Source organism: Staurois parvus, unplaced genomic scaffold (assembly GCF_062004578.1).
Source record: "Staurois parvus isolate SC_StPar_1 unplaced genomic scaffold, SC_StPar_1.0 ptg000170l, whole genome shotgun sequence".
Lineage (NCBI taxonomy): Eukaryota > Metazoa > Chordata > Amphibia > Anura > Ranidae > Staurois > Staurois parvus.
The window spans coordinates 5,054,989-5,071,854 of record NW_028317966.1 but is presented as its reverse complement, the minus strand read 5'-3'; the positions used below and the strand labels follow the sequence as shown (position 1 = coordinate 5,071,854).

At 38.1% G+C, this 16,866-nt stretch overlaps 1 protein-coding gene across 3 annotated transcripts in view; it reads right to left on the bottom strand.

Moving 5' to 3' along the window:
• Nucleotides 1-16,866, bottom strand: part of LOC149462707 (LIM domain-binding protein 3-like) — a 138,263-nt gene that overhangs the window by 14,110 nt on the left and 107,287 nt on the right. For 2 of the 3 annotated variants that reach the window (XM_089676492.1, XM_089676493.1), the window contains exons 4-5: nt 7,184-7,206; nt 3,419-3,622 (exon numbers count right to left, since the gene is read on the bottom strand). In XM_089676492.1, the coding sequence (XP_089532618.1) occupies nt 3,419-3,622; nt 7,184-7,206 (227 nt within the window). The remainder of the gene's footprint in view (nt 1-3,418; nt 3,623-7,183; nt 7,207-16,866) is intronic. The other variant, XM_089676494.1, reaches the window with a different exon arrangement.

Genomic DNA, 16,866 nt, shown 5'->3' with positions numbered 1-16,866 from the left:
AATACATGTCAGTGCAATCAGTAGATCTAGACATAAAGTTCTAAGACCTCCTGGAAAGGTTGTGCTTAAAGTATCCCTCTTATAAACACACATATACAACTTGAACCTCCCTATTGGTATTTTAATGTGATGACAAAACAGAGAAGCTGTGCAGGCAAGGGAGCCTCTTTATTTAAAAAAAAAAAAAATGATAGAAATCTCCTTTCTCAAGTATTGTTGGGAAATATTTCTAGCCAAAATGTTATTTACATGTTTTTTAAAGTTTTGCATAAAGTGGGGAACAGTTGGAATCTGTTAGCTGTATATTGTTGTCGGTCTTTCAACTAGGGACATTCACTTGCACTTCTTGTCCTAATGGAGGTGCTTGTTCGGAGAAAGTAAGGGAACAAAAAAAAGAACCTGGGATTTGAAAGAGAGAACATCACCACACCAAATAATTAATAGTCCAACAAACATGTATTTCATCATGAAAATAAAGCCAATGCATTAAGGGTTGTGCAGCAGTCCCTTTATCAGGGCTTAATAAGCTATGGGATAAAAATGGCAGGCCCAATGTTTCCTTTATCTAAAGCAGGATTCAGCAGCTGCTTATTGAGAAAGAAAACAATTTGGCCGTATGCTAGTAGATTTTAGAACAAACTTTCATACAAAAATTCTCAGTACACTTGATGCTTAGACAGATGTCATTCAAAAGTACATCAAAATTTTGTTTGCTTTTAACATTCAATCTTGGAATGAATTAACTTTTTCAAATGAAAACCACATACACTGTTAAGCCAACCATAGATGGATCGAAATTCGGCTTGTTCAGTATGGACCGGCTGCATTTTGATCCATGTATGGGCAGGCTGGTTGTACAGAAGTCGATCTCTCAATCGACTTCTGTACAACCAGCCTGTTGAAAATGTTTCACTCAGTCAGTGCTGTCAGCTATAAACGGCACTGCTGATTAATGTATTCTGATGGCAGAGAAGTCTCCCTGCTGTCAGAATATAATAACTCTGTGGGAGGGATTCCCTCATTCACCTCGAATGTGTGGACGGGGGAATACGTTTATTTTCATTTGTTCAACTCACTGGTTGAGCGAAATAAAATGAATCATGTATGGCCTGTCTTAGAAATTTGTTTGAGAAAAACTTCCATCCTGTTCCTTCGATTTCTTTCATTGCTCAGTCAATAACAAGTGTTAATTTGACCCCACCAATGATTAGAAAACTGAAACTGAAAATTTGAATGACATCCTACCAGTTTATGGACAGCTAAAAAACTGTTTAATTGCTGGCTGTGGTCCTATTGGAAATATTTTTTAAAATTTGATAAAGACAGAACTCTTCCCTACAAAGACATTGCTTGTTTTGACTGGAGTTACACACTAGTTTCCGTAAAGTAATGAAAACTGTATTTTTCAAAGCAAATGTTTTTTTTTTAGAATAGCTATTCCCGAATGAGGAAGACATATTTCAATGTATTTTTCACCACATGATAGAAAGATAAGATACGAAGAAAAATAAACATGATTTATAAGCTAACACAATTTTAATTCATGCGTTTGTACTGCACTTAATATACTGTAAAAGCGCTATCTTGGAGTTTCTAACGGCTTCTTGGTTTTTGGACATCTACCATTAATCTATCCTGTCTGCGCTCTGTCTTCTCAGTGGGATTGTAAATGACAGATTATTTATGAAGCAATATTATTTAAACAGGAGCATCTTACTGGTCAGGTACACAGATCTAATCCTACCATGCAAAAGCTATCCACACTTTTTTTCAGTATTTATGTTTGAAAAATGATTTATTGAATCATCTAGTTAAACCCCCTCGAGGTTTTCTTTTTCACAAAAGCTTAACAGAAGTAGATCTGTAACACTTGTGACAACAAGATTTAATACACAAAGTGAGAATAATCTGCAGAAATGTGATGTTCTTCTTCAGCATAGCCACATGAGGGCAGGCAACATTTACAATTTTATTTTTCGTACTCAACTGAAAGATTTTCAAATCTTAGATCATCACTGACAACATTTCTATAACAATTTCACAGATGTAATTATTACAATAGTCTGACATATATTTGAAGCTTAACCATTTCATGATCCTACATCAGCTGAGCTCCTTCTGCATTTTAATAAATATTTTAAGGTTTCACTTGCCATAATCTTTTAGCAGTGTATTTGTCATTAAGGACTATTTGTAAATTTAATGAACATGTGTTGATTATCTGTAGTATAGGGTCATTTTGGATCTACTAACTTGCCAGTAATCAGCAGATGTGTGAGAGGTCACCAACGTTAATGTCTGATATTTAGGGGAATGGAAAATGTTATTATTATTATTATTATTACTACGAGTTTATATAGCGCCAAAGGGTTTGCTCAGCGCTGTACAATAGGGGGGGACAATGTTATCACTTGAAGATTATATCAGTAAATGTATGCAGCTCTGGAATTATGGCTTCTGTTGTCTCATGTATGATATGAGCTTAACGATCTATACCTTGGCTGACAAGCCATCCTTGCTCCATATCAAACTACCAGCAAAAAGCATGTCTAAGGCAAGCCATAGACAGTGCAAATTTATTTCCTGCAACCACAGGCAAATACAGTGTTGACAGGGGAATCACTCCCACAGAGACATTGTGTTCTCCTGGTGGGGTCGGGGGAAGCTGTCCCCACCAGGACAAGACATTGATTATTGCTAGTAATTATTGCTGTAAAATCCAGCAGGCTAGATCATTTGCTCAGCTTGAGTACATTCAGCCTGTCCATACATAGTTTGAATCTCGGATAGTTTCTGCTGTACTGGCCGAGATTCAAACCGTCTATGGCCAGTTTTAGGTAGCCCATCTGCAGATGTAGGGGAACCTTTAGGAGCTCACTTGTTTATGGCCTTAAGCCAAGCTTATCTTGTGAATGGGACAAGTCAATAATAATGATCACTCTTAAAATGATTAGTTCTATCTCCCCTGACCCAGTATCCTTCAGAGAGTACTTGTTAGATGTTATCCAAAGGCATGAAAATTGTCACCTTATCTGACTGAATTTGAGGTGACCTCTAATGCCTGTAGGTACAATTAGTTCACCCATAGTTGTTTCCTGAGTTTTAGGTAGACCATGATTACTAGTCCTGAGTTGTAACAAAGAAAAATGCAGAAATCATTCATTATAATGCATAGTGCACTTGTTATGTATGTGCCACAGAGGCCAATAACTGGGAGTTGTAGTTACCCTTTAAAAGTGCTTGAATTTATCATTTAATATAGCTGGGAAAGCATATTAAATATGATCGCACCATTAAATCATACCAATTCCTAATGTGACAACAGAAATCAGTCATTTGTGATACTCAGTAGGTGCGTAGGTCTCTACAGTGCTAGTTTAACCAGTGAGCATGCAAGAAAGAGTTATATATTGCTTACCCTGAGAGATCACTGCCTCTGGCCTGTGCTTGGCCGGCAATAGCATCCATAATGGCATCCTGGGAATACATGCTGATTGGGGTGTTATACTGGGCGTGAATAATTGTGGCTTTGCCTCCAGGACCCTTGACCTCAATGGGCTTGTGAGTAGAAAGTGCTGAGTCCTTAAGCACATTGGGGTTGAATTGGGGTACGAACTCAGAGCTGATGGGAAGTGAAGGGAGTTGTGAATAATGCAACAGGGAAGTGAGAAAAAAAGGGCAGGAAGTGTTAAATGCAGAGCAGATCAAAAATCCATAGCCACATTGTAGGTTATGGTCTTCAAGAGTAAACAGACAACATATGGAGGTTAATGCATGCTTTGCTTGTGCACAAGTCATACCATGCATATTTTCCAAGATCATTATCCAGAGTGAAAGCATTGCAATGACCTAATTCAAAATGACCAGTGTGCTGATTTAGCATAGAGAAACATAACTAGTTTTTTGAGTATTTGTTGCACCACATGGCAATAACTGACACCTAAATGGCAGAAACATAGAAGAGTGAAGGCAGAAAAAAAACAAGTGGTCCATCGAGCCTTCCCCATTTTATATATATATATATATATATATATATATATATATATATATATATATGAAAACTTTTTTGTCTGAGTATAGATCTATGTTTGTCCCAAGTGTGTTTGAATTCATTTACTGTTTTCTGGCTTACTAGCACTGCTATCTAATGCTAGTCAACATAAATGTCCAATGTACAGCACAGAATAGAGAATCCAATCAGGTTTCGCTTACTTTATTTAGGTCAGTTAATGATATTTTCTGATTGAATTCTAATCACTTCTGTTGAACTAGCTGACATTCAGTCCATGTGTACACCAGTCTCTCCAACAAAAGCTGGCCATTCGGTTAGCTTGTGTCGAACGAACACACTGGAAAACCAGCATCCGATTGGCATCTGATCAGTGCTGGCAGCCAATGGCTGTGAATGCTGACCAGTGTGTTTTAGTGGGGGGAGTGAAGGGCACATCCTCTGTCAGAACACAATAGCTCAGCTGAGAGATCACTGTACTAACATTGGATAGTTAGTACAGCGAGCTCCTCCCGAGCTCTTCAGTTTTTTTTTGTTCAGTCCACTGGGTTGAACAAAAAAGAAACTGATAGTGTGGGCTAGGCATTAGGCTAACTGCAGTTTGCACTGTTCTATTATTCTCTGCACGGCTTCACTGAACAAAGCCAAATATCTAGTGTCAGCGGTGTTGGTTTTGGTGATGAGGGATTAGGAAATACCAATTCCCTGTTACTGCAATCCCCCAATATCAGACCCTATGTCATTTCAGCTCCTGCTTTGATCAAGGAGAATAAATGTCAGGAAAATACCCTCACTGATAATTTTTCTGAAACACACTGCACAGGTCGAAAAGAATGGATGAAGAAAAACATTAGAGATAACATTAACTCATGCATGTCTCTACATCTCACACAAAAAGCTTTGGTGGAGTCTGCTAATAATTCTGAAGCCCTAATTCCCACTATTTATTTCTAAAAAAAAAGTGACGCTTATAAATGTGTTTTAGTTTCCATTTGAACATGTATATCTCTTGTATAATTCCTTTTCCATTTTGAAGTCCATTTGTGCCAGGATGCACTGTTTGTATTTAATCCAAATGGAACTGTTAAATTAACAGATTATTGAGCAGATAAATATTTAAAAATGCCAGTAACGTTTCCATCCTCACCGCTAATGTAGATATACGATACTTCAAGTAAAATTTAATAACTAAATATTGAGGCTGATTTGAAAATGTTCATACAATAAATTGTGTCAATATTCTCTTGACTTATCCAATCATTTGAGGGTGAAATACATTAAGAGGGATTTTCTTTCCATATGATTGGATAATTTAAGTGAATCGACACACAATTTGCTGTGTGAACATTTTAAAATCATTTAGTAAATCAGTCTTATTATGTCTATGCCAGATTGCAACTAAAGTGTACCTGTTCTTTGTGTAAATTTAAACCAGGTTTAAATCGGGAACACAGACAATAATTAAAATGCCTTTCTCTGATACAGTAGGGGAACGCTAGGACCCTGTTTAGCTTTTTTTTGCTATCATTGTAGCTGTTCATTATAAAATATACACTTTTTCCATTGTATCTCCTACACTTCTGGTTCCTCTTTCCCTTCAATAATATGGCGAGGCCTGGTCCATAATTGTGCGCATGATGGCTGTAGATGTATTACTCATTTTAAATGTAAATTCCCACAGAGTATTTAAAAGAGAGGTATCGTCAAAGCCTTTTTAGCCATACTTCTTATGTGGCTCACAGGAGTGAAGTTACTTATGCTCTCCTGTGATCCACAATCAGCTGACAGCAGGCTAAAGCCCATTCTTGGCTGACATCGCAGATCCGCTCCAGGCTCTGGAGGGATCCAGACAATAATGTTGGGATTCCCCAAATGCCTGACTGGCAGCTTGCTATTGAGAAACTGAGCCAGCCGCTCCTGCCCCTCCCCAATTCAGCGCTCCAGTGACCACTGGAGGAAATTGTACTTGTGATGGCTTTTACAAATGAAATAGTCTGTGTTTTACCATTGTTTGTAAAATTATACTGATGTAGATTGTGCTTTTCCCAATAGGGTTGCTAATGATAACTAAACTGATGAAGAGTGATCTTTAAAGTCTTACTCATGTATTTGGCTATATGTTGGGTGCATTGATCTGCATTCTTGCATTCAAATTAATTGAATAAAACATGAACAAGCTAGATATGTGTTTGCAAGTGTAACTTAATGATTAAATTACTAAAATCACCTCTGATCAATTACCTATTTTGGAACAGATAGCTTTTTGCTCGGTAGAGTTCACAGGCAAAGTTTGTTCATGCAACTGGATTACGGACATTAGAACAATGCTCAAAATTTGGTTACTTTCAGATAGTTTTCTTTTCCATAATTTTAATCTATCACATCCCCCCTTTTCTTAAAGGAGCCACTACAGGCTATTGAATGCCTGAACATATATTGTGGAAAAAAGCATTATGATCATGCATAGTCAAATGACGGACATTACTTTTTTTTTTTTGCATAATCAAAAATCTCTTACTCTCTAGCCATATTTTTTGGGTCTTTCCTGGCCTCGTAGATTCCAGAAAGGTTCCTTTTTTAATGCAGCCCCATGACAGTCTAAGAAGCCATTAAGTTAAATATCCCCAGCAGGCCTTTAAAGAGATTTAGTTATGTTATGTTAGTATTGCAACTGATGCATCAACCACTGGTTTACCAATAGTGCGAAATACTCCTATACCCATGTACAGCTCTGTTAGTAGCAGACTCTGTTGTACCTTGTCAGGAACCAAATAGAATATTTAAAACTCACTTTGCATTGTAGCTTTGAATTATTGGTCCATGAGCTTTACATATACTGTATGGCAATCTTTCTATTACTTGCTCGCTGAGATCACACCACTGATGCAAGCTTTAACAGCATCTGATCTACATGTTAAGGCTAGCTGTATAATACTGATTTATAAATCAAAGTTAACGTGGCTAAAGGAATCTGCACTGCTACACCCACAGCTCAAGTTTAGCCCGATTCAGCAGAAATTGGACAAAATTTGAGTTGCGTATGGCTAGCATGATGAGTAAGTCCCATCCTATTTCTGTTATGTTCTTACATTAACACTACATACCATGCCATCTACAAATGCACACAGCAATACAAAGGGTCCAAACAACATATAATAATGCTTTTATACTAACTTGGCAACAGTGTTGGCTATGACCTGCAGAGAGAAAGAAGAGAGTTGATTTAGTCGAGAAAGATTTGTTATGAGCTGGTATTAATGATTTTCCTTCTCACTGTAAACCAGACATCATGATGGTTACAAAAGCATGCAAATAACCCAAATCCAACATAGCAACTTGGGGAGATATCAAATATTTCTCACTCCCTAGAGGTGCATCAAGAATGATAGAAGGACCAGACTGCAGTGGTCATTACAGTATTTAAAATCATAATTTATAGCTACTTTTATCCTTTGGGCAGGGCCTGAAGTGAATATTTCATGGCTGTGTCGTATAGACATGACCACCTATCCACATACTGTTAAGAGATAAATTTGTAGAACAAAAGCATTTCCTGTATTTCACCACATTAATTACAATGATCCCCCAATCCTTTCGGCATTATTTTGAAAGAAGATAGAAAGAAAATGGGCAAAGTCTAATATCTTATATTAACCAATCAGATTTCAGTTTACTGTAGCTAAACCTGTTATTTTGCTAATCATTTCTGAGCAATACATATGATATTGCATGATGTAGCAAGTACATTATATATATTTAACGTCAACACTATTTCAACGTTTTGGATAGATTGGGAAATAGCTAAAGGGTAACTCCACTTTTGTGAGGAAATAATAGCAAATAAAAAAAAAATAATATAGCATGTACAATTACGACACAAGTTATATTGTGATTTAATGTTATTAAAAACTACCTTTCCTTTTCAATCTGCAGCACTGTAATTTTCTGTAAAATGCAATATGACAACCTGGAGGCATTCTGTACACAGATGGTGTAGAGAAATCCCCCCAGAAATGTAATTTCTTGCTTGTGTGATTGGCTCACTGATTTTCCCAGAAGTCTGTACTAGGATATAAGTCTGATTTTGGCATCCCCTGCATCAAAATGTCAGTTTTGGCGAGATTATATCAAAGGGAAATTACATCTAAAGGGATGAAGACCCTGACAATTTCTTCATTAGAGCCCTGCAAGTGCAGCAGTTGTTTGATAATTGTGAAAACACTCCCATGCAGATTCACTCTGCACATGGACACAGACAAACAGCTATTTTTTCAGAATAACAAAAGGTAGGAATCTGCAATAAAGTTTGTTAAAATATTTGCAATGTACATTTATCACCTACAGAGGAATGTTTTTATCTCAACATAAGTGGAGTTACTCTTTAAGCCCCTGCCAGGATTTTTGGCCACCCATGTCTGATTTACTTCATTAACTGTACACACATCAGAAAGTAAGAGGAACATTTCCAAAGTGGGGAGGATCCTTTCTTAGACAGTTGTAACTGCCAAAGGTGTCCCCGTTGGAAGATATCCCCTCTGTTCAACTGTGACAACTCATGTTTTTCCTTTTTTTAGTCCTGATGACAATGGTTACCAGGACAAAACTTAAAATATGAATCTCCCAAGAGGGGACACAGATACCAAATAAAAAACTGACAGAGTCGATAACCCTTCTTTACATTTATCCAAAACGTAAAGTAATGTTTTGGCTTTTAAGTAACTCATGGAAAGTTAGTGTTCTTAACATGTACTGATGATGTTATTATCTTGTCTATGAGTCAGTTTAATAAGAGAAAACCACTAAGTGATCATTTCAGTGACTAGTTAATACTAAACTATAAAGAAATCCTTTTAAGTATGCATTTCAGCTATGGTATTATTTCTTCCAAGTTTTTCATCATTAATCCACATGTCCCTGATATTCTGGTTTACTTTATTACAGTGATGTACAAGGATATTTTATGAGCCAGAATCTGAAAAACTGCACTTCATGCTTGTATTTGAAGGGCACTTGACATTAACTGAAGCTTTCAAGCTGTTTATATCTGTCTACAAATAGAAGTAGAAAACAACTGTATAACTAAAATACTGATGTGAGTAATAGACATAAAATGTGTGGATTACAATTTATCCAGAAAGATTTACAAAGGTTTCATGTCTGCTGGATGACTCTGAAAAGTATTTTTGTGCAGACCTTTACCCCCCAAGGACGCTTCATGTCATCTTAATCCCAGTATTCCAAAGCATGAACATTTTATGTCACCTGGTATTTCTATACTTTAATCCGAAAGAATAAATGCACAGAGATAGCTGTTAACTGCCCCTGGCCAAATGATAATACATAATACATATAGACTGAATGCATACTTAGGGAAAGGGTCAACACCAGCATTACTGACATTCTGTTCTTGAAGAAGGGATCCTTCTTTGCATCACTTAATGCTTTCACACATGCTGCTGATGTCTGGCAACTGACAGGATTTCATAGCATGTATGATTCAAAAATTGCTGTCATGCTTGATTATATCCTGATTGAAACCATCATCTTTGGTAAATGTTTCCAAGGAGATCACAACCGGCTGCTGGCTTTGGCTTACACTGCCATTTTCTGACTGTTACAACATAGCTAGTGATGCTAAATATAAAGTGAGTGATCCTTTTATGGATTTGGACCATTCTTACCCAATATGGCTGTCTACGCATAACGACATAATTAATAGTGACCCTGTTTTTAGCTGTAGGTATTTAAGAAAATGTAAACAATTCATAGCCAATTTAACGGCTGTGACAGTTTTTAAAGCAAACCTCTACAAATCTTTCTAAAAATGCTAGTAGTCTGCCTGTCATGCTAATCTTATGGCTTTACTACTTTGACTTATTGTCCAGGAAAAGTATTCAGATCAGGAGTTTTGAAATTATTTGAAATATACTTTGTTCCAGAAATGTTTCAGAAAATATAAAAGGAGAAACATGAATGCCAGACATCTATCATTCTCAGCTCTCTGATTCAAGGTTTCCAATAATAATAAGTACATGACCCATTGCAAAAGAACCATATGAGCCCTCCATGGTAGTGATATTAGTTACCCTACATATGTGCAAAACCATTTGGTAGGGTTGTACCCAGCCATTTTATTTTGTTTAAGTTACTGCTGAGGATCTTCACTGCACTTGGGGCTTCTTCATCTGATCATCGCTGCTTAGTTCATGGCTCCTTCTTGCTACTTTGTCTTTTCACATTTGCTAACATCATATCCACTGTTAGTTCTACTTTCTACAATTACATAAGCCCTGCATGCCCCACTAGTTTACCTGGCAGGGGTGGACTGATAACTCATGGGGCCTCCGGGAAATAGGGGATCATGGGGCCCCTGTGCCCTTGCCCACACTCAAAAAAAGCCTATAAAAGGTACCAGGGGCATTTCATGGGGCCCCCTACTGACCCCAGGCCCTTGGGCAGTGCCCGAGTGCTCGAATGGTCAGTCCGCCCGTGTTCCCTGGATAGGTAAGTTTACAGATAAAAGTTTGATGAAAATAACAGAAAGGCTTGCACCAGTAGTACTCTGCAGCCTTGACAAAACACTACACATACTCTTCCAATTGCGCCCTTTACAGTACAGGATTGGCAGACACTATGTCCTGTTTAAGGCTTGCTAATACCTTAATGTTAATATGTCTTGACACAGTTTTACACTGCCTGAAACTTGCATTTTATGTACCATGTTTCACTGGTACAGTTTACATTCTTTCAGTTTCATGTGTTGAAATTAAATTCATACACAACTGCCTGTCTTGCAAATGCATCTTCCAAAGCTTGCAAAAGACATCCCTATGGAAGATGTATTTGTGTTAACATATGCCACAGAATACATAATGTGCTAATAAAAACTTACAAACTTATGAAATATTTTACTGTATTGGATATTAGTTCCTGCGTCCACTATTGTAAAATATTTAGTACTGTTTTAAAGCGGAAGTAAACTCCCACTGGACAATTGTACGTACAGGTAAACTTATAATAAAGCTTACCCGTAGGTACAAAGAATATCTCCTAACCATGCAGCGTTTAGGAAATATTCAGTCCCTGCAGCCGATGACGTCATCCGTACTTGCGCTCTGAAGGAACGGAATACCCGTGCCCTTTCTTTAGAGCTCTGTGCCGAGGCCGAGACTTTCATGTGGATGCACAGGAGTGGCTTGGCCAATCAAGTGGCCAGAGTCCGTGAGCCCAGAAGGAAGACCTGGTGAAGATGGAAGCCCTGTCAGAGGTGACAGTGCGCCACTGGAAGGCTTTGTTCTAAGACAAGTCTGTCATTGTGATGTGATGCATACTAGTACATTATGATGCAATTTTGCAGGGATATTTTTTTTTTGGGGGGTTGGGGGGGGTTTACTACTGCTTTAAGTGGACAGCAAATGTGTGTCTTTTACACAATAAGTCACATATCCTGTCAATTCATCTTAGAATCAATGCACACTGGCTTAAAAAAATTCTGCTTCTACAGGAGTATAGAGGCAAAAAACCCTTCTGGTGTGCTTTGTTGAGAGCAGTTTTTTGGCAGAAATAAACACTGACTGCTCCTGAACTCTCATAAAAGCTTCCAAACACTCCTAAACTCATTTACTGTACAAAACTCTCTATATGAGCATTTTTGTCCTGCCAAGGGAACTAGCAAAATTTAAGGCCAGAGTGCCTTAAAGTAGACCTGAAGGCTTATGTCTAAATGCATATCTTAAATGTGAACTGTTTTATCTGCCAAACGATTAGTGATTTTGTTAAAGAGTATCTTTGGAAATTTCAAATCATATATTAATTTCCACATTGTATTTCAATTATTTCTAGCTTACGACTATTAATCTGAATGATCCTGAAGTTTACAAACTTACATTGTGAAGATCTCCACACTATTACTTCGCTGAATTTTGTGACACGTAGTCACTATGCCCTGTGGGTAGGCACTGCAGTGTCATACATTTCACAGAGCCTGCCTTCTGAAGTACAGAGGTGCCAAGAGGAGGAGTTTAAGGAGGCGGAGTCAGTACAGAATTCACTGCTTGCAGGCAGCAAGGTACCATGGGATGTGTAGTGCTTAGAAATTGAAAGTACCAGCACAGGAGTAGCTCCAAAGCATGCAGGAAACCCAAGAAATTGTGGAAGGAGATGGCCAGTAGTCAGGCAGCACTTACAACATGAAAGGAGGTTTTTCAGGTGAGCTTATATTGTATTGTCAAAAATAAAAATTGCTTGTATTGCTATAACAATGCTGATGTTATAAAATTGTGTGTAAGCCGTGACCATAGAACTGTTTTATTACAGGTACTTATATAGCACAGTCACTTTATGCAGTGCTTTACATATATATTGTACATATTGTACATTCACATTAGTCCCTAACACATACTAGGGCCATATTAGACAGGAGCCAATTAACCTACCAGCATGTCTTTGGAGTGTAGGAGGAAACTGAAGAACCCAGAGGAAACCTACACAGGTACAGGGAGAACATGCAGACTCTAGGCAGGTAGTGCCATGGTTGGGATTTGAACTTATGACCCTAGTGCTGCTAGGTGGAAGTGCTAACCACTTAGCCACTGTGCTGATTATTGATCTTGTTATTTAAGGGTAGGGACTGGTGTAAATGTACAGTATATATTGTATGTAAAGCACTGCGAAAATTGACGGAGCTATATAAGTATACAAAACCTTTGACAGGTTAAACGTTATTGTTAGTGTTTTGAATTTTATCCGTTGGGCAATGGATTAAAGCGGATTTTCATTTTTTATTTTTCTCCACAGCTTTAGTAACCTAAATTACCTGTAATGATGGATGTGCCATTTCTTACAGGCTGCAGGGTCCTGTAGAAATCATCTCTGCAGGTTGCCCGGTCCTCTTCTTGGCGCTGAATTTTTGGAGCTACGATGTATAATAGGTTTGGGTCTTTGGGCTCAACTGTATTAGAGACAGTCTAATGGCATCCCTGTCCTTCCTCCTTCCCCACTGAGAAACATTCTTTCATTTTTTACACTATACGGTGGAGATGATCCTGTCATTCATCTGACTCTCCCTCATTCAAAGATCATATTACATTCAGTGTAAACAAAAAAAAAAACCTGTTCTTAATGGAGAAGGAAAGAGAAGGAGGTCCCCCCTTTGGACCATCTCTAATGCAGTTTTTGCTGAAGAACCATAGCTACTAACTGTCGCAGTGGCAAACGTTCATTGCCAGGAAGAAAATCTGGCAAATTGCAGAGAGTATTTCTATAAGATCCAGCAGCCCGCATGGCATGGAACATTACAGGTAAGTTAGTACATTACAGTTAAGATAGGAAAAACATTTTTTTTTGTAAACTTCAGCTTTGAACTTGTGGTCCTTAGACCCTTCTAGGATCACCACCAGATTTGATTTCATTTGTTTGTTGTATTCTTTCTTTTTTATTGCATCAACAATACACTCCTAAAGCAATAAGGATCTCATAAAGTGGGGACACAGTCATCCATAATAACCCAACAACAGTTTAAACTTTTCCCTACTCTATCCAAAACAAAACCCAAAAAACTATATGGCTTTAGATAATGTTAATGGCTGTTCCACTTACTTTACTTTGTACAGTGAGAAACAGTGAAAAATGTATTGTATTATAAACACATTAATGTGTAAAGAACATAAGCTTCTCATTTGTGTGTTCTGACAAAAAATATAGATATTTTAGTAAGGTGCTAGTGCTATATCTCTGCTTTTAATCTATAACCAAATGCTTTGTAATGTACAGAATTAAAGCTTTAGTATTTCGAGCTAGTAAAGTGCACAATTCAGCAGTTTATATATACAAAGAGTAATTCCTTCTTTTAAAAGATTCAACTTCTTTTTGTTTTGTGCTACTGTGCTAGCTCCTTTATCTTTCTACTGTCAGTCTCCTATTACTCCTTCATTTGGTTACTGCACCGAAGAAAATAAATTGATGTATTTTAAATATAGGGCCTGTTCTGTTATTTCCCCTGAAAACAGAATCACCTCTTTCGCTATGAGACACATTCTGCCATTTCTCTTAGCCTCTGAAATATCTGCCTGCTATAGTATCTAGAGAGATATATTAGGAACAGGCTGGAGTCTGTAAGCAGATAGTCATATAGCCATTTTTGGTATGCATTCAACAGCTGAGCATCTCCTTACAGTCAAACACAGTGTAACAGTATCATTTGGTAAAAAAGGTCCCTGTGTCTGTTTTAATCCCCTGAGCTTCATATGACATTTTAAGGTAGAACAGGAGGGTAACAAAATCAAATTTATTTCTCAGAGAAGATGGAAATATGCAATGTATTTCTAAAGTGGAAATACATTCATTCAAAGCTGAATGAATGTATACAACTTCACATTCTCCAGATGTTCATGTTACTGCACTCAACCAGACGTAATACCCATTTGCTGTAAACAGTCAAGTCAGCAGAGGAATCCTTTACAAGTTTCCTGTACAGAAATGAAAGTAGTACATACTGAATGGTGAAGAAAGCCTATAGCACAGAAGAATCAGAAGAACTATTAGTAATCTGTCCTCGTTTCTTGAATAACTCGAAGAAGTGGAAGGATGGGGCCAACAACAATTAATTTATAACTTCGCAATTGTGATGATGGAATGGAAAAAAAATAAATTTTTGTTCCTTACAGCCAATACCTATTCACGCTTACATAAACGGAGTATTTTTATATGCATGGATGATACATTTAATGGTGTCATAGGTAGGATGGAGTTTCTGTGCATTGGTCAGAGTTTATATCTACAGCTGATGATACAGATCCTAAAGTGTTAATGGTATTCACCGCTGCTGACCTCATAAGATTGTAACATGGCTGTTTAAGGTTGCAGTCATCAAGATGGATACATAAAGGTTGTGTTGGCGCAAGATGAGGGAAATCTCTTCAAGATGTAGCAGTGTGTATGAGACTAATAGTGAACAAGTCCAGCCAAATATGGGGTTGCACGATGACAATCTAGTCAGTACCTCACGACAAACCTTCTGACAGAGATAGAAAGCGATCTCCAAGATGCATGTAAATAGAAGAACATAGAGCTGCCAGTGTGTAGACTGTTAATACATTTATTAAAAGAACAGAGTAAAAACAGGCATATCTATAGTCCGTGTCCAGTGTATCTAGAGTCAGACACTCATGCTGTAGGTATAGGCACATCTATAGTCTGTGTCCGGTGTATGGAGAGTCAGACACTCATGCTGTAGGTAGTTTTGACAAAGGAGCGTGCCCAATGTCCTACCTCTCCATGCACATGCTCTGAAATGCGTCATAATCACATCCGGTGATGTCATTACATTCTACACTGTGCTCCATTAGCATTCCACCTGCATTCCATCCCTTGCTCTGATCCTTCTTTAGCATCCAGTCAGCCATGGATCCAGCAGAGTGGCAGCCAAACTACCTACAGCATGAGCTTCTGGCTCTCCATACATCGGACATGGGCTATAGATGTGCCTGTTTTTACTTCACTAAATGTGAGTGGAATTTACTCTGTTCTTCTAATAAATGTATTAAAGTATTATCAGAACCATTTGTAATCCTGGAGTAGTCAGCTGATGAATGAAAATGGCGTCAAACCAGAATGACAGTCAAGAAAGTAAGTTGAGACACCAAAGTGGTCAGGAACTGACAGAAGCTGAAAATAAACTTTATGCCTAGGCATTGGTACAGTGCACTGAACAGATCTAAGCCCACATTCACACTTGAGCGCTTTAAAAAAAGTGATTTTAAGACAATTTTTTAAAAATAATGAACATGTCATACTTACCTACCTTGTGCAATGGTTTTCCACAGAGCAGCCCCAATCCTCTTCTTCTCAGATCCCCTGGCGGCACTCCTGGCCCCTCCCTTCTGCTGAATGCCCCAAAGCAAGCAGCTTGCTATGGGGAACCCAAGCAGGCTCATTCCTGAGCCGCTGCTCTGTGTGTCTATTTACACACAGAGCGTGGCTCGGCCCACCTCTTCTTTCTCCTCATTAGTTCACTGGCTGTGATTGAAAGTAGCGGGAGCCAATGGCTCCTGCTGCTGTCTCAGCCAATGAGGAGGGAGAGTCCTGGGAGAGCCGCTGCACTCCTGCACATTGCTGGATCCAGAGGGGGCTCAGGTAATACATAGAATCATGAAGGTAAAAAATACCTTGCACCTTTTGAACTACTTTAAGCTTATTTTCCTACGTGTAACTAAGATCAACATGCACAATTCTTCTTTCTCCATGTGCCTGTTTACACATGTATGTTAAGTTGTCCCAACCCTCTATTTCCTATGCTGAAAAAAGTATGCAAGCTTTTTTTGAGTAAAGCCGTTAATGGGTGTGCCTGTAAACACATGACACACATGTTTGCATGCATTTTCGTGCATGTTGTTGTGCATGAAAAACTCCTTCCTCCTCTGGAGTTGCCCTCCTCCTTTTGCCAATCTCAGGAAACAAATGCCTGAAGCTTGATACAAAACCTCTTGCACAAAGCTTGTAAAACGCTGGTATACACCCACACAATGCTTTAAAATCACTAGGAATATACTGTTTAGGTGTGAATACAGGTTTAAACTACCCAGGTGATATAAGATAAACACCTGCAGTATATTTGCATGCATAAATAGATTGAAGCATTAGAAATGCATCCAGGGAAATCAGACATGGCATGAAGTAGAAGGTGCTGAAAAAGGAAGCAAATCTTTCCAGGAGGGCGATCCCCCAGAAACGGGAGCCACTAACTTGTTACCTGTGAGTTATTAGTATAATGTATTTATGCACTTGGACATAACATGATTGCCTTTACATTTCTATATTATTCAGATATTAGCTTTTTTATTTATTTATTTTTTCAGAAA